Below are 4,355 nucleotides of genomic sequence, written 5' to 3' on the forward strand. Positions count from 1 at the left end.
TAGTTAATTAAATAAGATTGAGTTTTTTTTTAAAATCTAAAATAGGAATATTAGAGTTTTAGTATCTCTTTATGAATAGGAAAATGTCTAACTCTTCAATTTTATCATTTTTTGAAAAACTATTAGCATTGTTTTTCGTATAACACTAATATATTTTCTCGTTCGTGATCAAAGATAAAATATATTTTTAAAAATTATTTTTAAAATTTTTTATTTTAATATTTAATTTGTAATTAATAATTTAATTAAGACCGTTCATCATAATTGTTTGTTAAGAGGACAATTTTTTTAAAAAACCTTAAATATTTAAATTTAAAATATAAAAATCAAAACTATTTAAATTTAAAATAGAGAGATAAATTTTATAAATCAGATAAATTAGTAAAAAAAGATAGAAAAAAAGACCAAAAATATAATTTTTGAGTAAAATTTAAAAAAATATAAATTATACATAAAAAAGTATATACAAATGAATTTTTAATATAAATATGTGAAAAAATTAAAATAATTTAAATTTAAAATAAAAAAATAATTTCATAAATTGAATAAAATAAAGAAAAAAAGACTATAACTAACCCTTAAGTTTTTAAAGTGATTATTTTTATAATAAAAAAGTAATTTTGTAAAAATATTTTAGAGACACATTTTACAAAATAAAAAATTATGTTGATGGATTCAATTTTAACAATTTTAAAATTATGAGAAAATAGACTTTGCACGATCAGTATAAATTATTTTTACACGGTCAACCAATAACCAATGACAATCATGCATCCCGCCAAATTAATTATTAAATTTTAAATTATTTATATAATTTAATATTTTAAAGTATTTTGATTGTATGCATTTGTAATACTTTTTATATTGAAAGTGTAGTACCATTAAATTCTTAAATTATACTCTCTTTTTAAAATTATTTTACTGAATAAATTTAACAATATATGACTATCGATATATTATTATTATTATTATTATTATTATTATTATTATTATTGTTATTATTATTATTAGTGTCATTATTATTCTTTGAGTGAAGAGATATTGTCATCTATGGCGTCTAATATGCTCCACCGCTTAGGGAAGACCGGGGGCGTTAAAGTTCAAAAAGCGGTGATTTTCCTTACGTGACAAACCAATCAACTCTCCTGCAGTTTCACCACATCATCATCTTTTCATTACGTGGCAAGTAAATACTACCCATAAAAGTATGTGACCATAGATCCAAAGATAAGACCGCGGTAACGTACAAAACCCCCCACTAACTTTAACCGCATTCATTTTTAACCCAACCACAGTTACTCAAAACCAAACCATGGTTAAATTTTCTGTTTATAAAGAGATTCACTAACCATGACTAAGATGGTGCAAAGTAAATATTTATCTTTATCCAAATCCAAAACATCTTCCATCACTATGTCGATGATGATGTTAGGGGAACCACCCCATCGTACTAATCCAACCCTACACGTGGCACCGTCACCATGGCCATCGATGATGAATCCAACGGCGGAGATAAATTATTCTCAGTTCTACTTAGAAGAAGCGCTGAACGCTCTTCAACACTATGTTCCGTCATCATCCATGGAAGATGAAGACGATTCCGACTCGGAATTTTTTCCGAGTCATGAATCGGCGGATGCGTATACAAATGACCATTTCCGTATGTTTGAGTTCAAGATTCGGAGATGCGCACGTGGTAGGTCACATGATTGGACAGAGTGTCCTTTCGCTCATCCCGGCGAGAAGGCCCGCCGTCGTGACCCGAGGAAGTTTCAATACTCCGGGACTTCGTGTCCGGAGTTCCGTAAAGGAAGTTGCAAGAAAGGTGATTCGTGTGAGTTCGCGCATGGTGTTTTTGAGTGCTGGCTTCATCCGTCTCGTTACCGGACTCAGCCATGCAAAGACGGAACCAGTTGCCGGCGACGTGTTTGCTTCTTTGCTCACACGACTGAACAACTCAGGGCTCCGACGACTCTACAGAGTCCGTTGAGTGTCGAGTCTTATGACGGTTCTCCTCTCCGGCTTGCCATTGAATCCTCCTGTGTTAAAAAGCTTCGGTTTTTGTCTTCTCCCGATTCTGTTTCTCCGTCGGTGGAGTCTCCTCCGGGTTCTGTGAATGAGATGGTGGCTTCTCTGCGTAATTTGCATCTTGGGAAGATGAAATCTTTACCTTCTTCATGGAATGTTCAAATGGGTTCTCCTCGGTTCGGATCCCCGAGAGGACCCATGATCCGACCCGGTTTCTGTAGCTTACCAACGACGCCCACACAGCCGCCGAATCGCGGCGGGGTTAACCATTTTGATCTCTGGGATCAGAGCTGTGAAGAGGAGCCTGTGATGGAGAGGGTGGAGTCTGGAAGGGATATAAGGGTGAAGATGTTTGAGAAACTGAGCAAAGAGAACTCTTTTGATGGATCCGGGTCTGGTAATGTTGGCGGGGCTCCGGATATTGGGTGGGTTTCGGAGCTTGTGTGACTGATGTTGATTTCATTTTGGAGTCGTCTGTGGTTTCACTTTTGGACAGGATTTAATGTTGGAAAATTGTATTCTTGTAAATATGTCTTTTTCTCAAGGTTATGGGGTGAAGGAAAATTAAGTGAAGAATATTTAAGCTATTTTTTGGAGGGTTTCAGGAAATCCAGACGACCTGTAATTGAATTTCAAGGTTTTCTTGTATTTATGTAATTCATTTAAAAATTATCCTAAGCTTAGTTTTTTTTGTATATATTTGAAATTTCTTATGTTATGTAGGATCCAGACTCAATGTGTTCAATTATGTAAATTATATATGCAAATCTATATAATATATGCTTTGATTAGAAAATGCATCGATAAGTTCGGCACGCTTTAGAATTGAACTATTCTTATGTTTTTATTTTAATGGAACTCTTTATTTGTCCTTTTTTTATATATTATTATAATCCATGTTGTTAGTAATGTATTGTGTTAGAACAAAATGTAATTTACAATGTTGTTTTCTTGTCTATAAGGAGTGTAATAAAATTGTGATACAAAGAATCTCTGAAATAGATAGAGATGAAAACTGAAATAGGATGTGGTACGTGTGGGTCACAAGGGAAAATCCAGATGTCAAGAAATCTGAGAAACAGATTGCTTTTGGCAGTGACTTGGATTCTTCCGTAGCGGTGAGTGCTATCACGAGACAAAAGATCATGCACGATACTATTTACAATTCCGTGAAAAACAATTGTATAAATTAATGTAAGGGAATGCTTGCATTCCAGTTCCCAATTTAGAAGGGTAGAATTGTTTTTAACAAAATTGAGATGAAGGAAATGTAAAACAGATTTTGACATTTTCATTTGATTGTTTTTTTATAGAAAATAATTGGATTTGAAGTCTGATACATATGCAATGGTTGGATTATGGATGATTTTTCTTGAGAGCTTCTTTATATGTTTATACACCGTACCACATTGTAATTTAGAGATGAGATATCAGTACCAAATAATTTTTTTTTTAATTGAAATTAAGATTCATAAAATAAAATAAAAATAAAAATAAAAATTCAAATTGAAATTAAGATTCATAAAATAAAATTAAGATTACATAGATGAATTCAACATAAAGTGCAACATTACACTTTAATATTTAGGTGGACGTTTATACATCTTCAGAATATCTTCGACCGATTTTGAAATCGTCGTTTTCAATTTGAGTGAAACTTTTGTTTCGTAAAAAAGTATTCCACATAGTCCTTACATCCGCTTGCGTCTTGAGTTCAATTTTACTAAAATCAATCTTCCCTCCGTTGTCAATCGACGGTGAACGGTACTAGAGTTTCACAATCTCCCGTAAGGTAGGAGATAATGAATTTTGTCTTTGATATTTTCGAAGGAGGTGAATTCATTGAGTTTGAACGTGCGTCCGGGTGTAGAGCCGGAGAACGAGACATTTGCGACATACTAGTCAATGTTTAGTTGTGACATTTTGAGACATTTTCAATTTGTGTGAAATATAACATAAGAGCACCTTAATCTATAAAAGTTACATGGACAACTCAATGACTGCCTTGCTGATTTTTGAGATATATCTCTGGGATCACACCCTATTATCTTGTTTCGGAGATGCGTCTCCGGAACTTCTCCTGAATCAGTCTCAAAACAGAACATATAACAAAACATGTTTTTTCATTTACAAAAAACATAATTATTGTTATGGAGAAGATCAAAAATGCATTAAGACAAAATATGAACAAAGGGTGAATATATAACACTTCATTTATATTGAGACACAATTACCTACACTTATTTGTCCGGTAAAACAAGAAATTAAAATGAAACGAAACATATGTCGCCGCTCTAAACCTATTGGTGGTACCCCTTGGACTTTTG

General features: G+C 32.8%; 1 protein-coding gene across 1 annotated transcript; it reads left to right on the forward strand.

Annotated features, from left to right (window-relative positions):
* The first annotated feature begins 1,335 nt into the window (after positions 1 to 1,335).
* Positions 1,336 to 2,824, forward strand: LOC127108402 (zinc finger CCCH domain-containing protein 20). Its single transcript, XM_051045863.1, has one exon. The coding sequence runs from the start codon at positions 1,351 to 1,353 to the stop codon at positions 2,473 to 2,475; it is 1,125 nt and encodes a 374-aa protein (XP_050901820.1). The 5' UTR covers positions 1,336 to 1,350; the 3' UTR covers positions 2,476 to 2,824.
* The last annotated feature ends 1,531 nt before the right edge of the window (positions 2,825 to 4,355 follow it).

This window comes from Lathyrus oleraceus, chromosome 7, assembly GCF_024323335.1.
Source record: "Lathyrus oleraceus cultivar Zhongwan6 chromosome 7, CAAS_Psat_ZW6_1.0, whole genome shotgun sequence".
In the NCBI taxonomy this organism is placed as follows: Eukaryota; Viridiplantae; Streptophyta; class Magnoliopsida; order Fabales; family Fabaceae; genus Lathyrus; species Lathyrus oleraceus.

What these genes read in the sequence shown, in the direction of transcription:
- LOC127108402 (XM_051045863.1), top strand. Translation starts at nt 1,351, where the DNA reads ATGACTAAGATGGTGCAAAGTAAATATTTATCTTTATCCAAATCCAAA.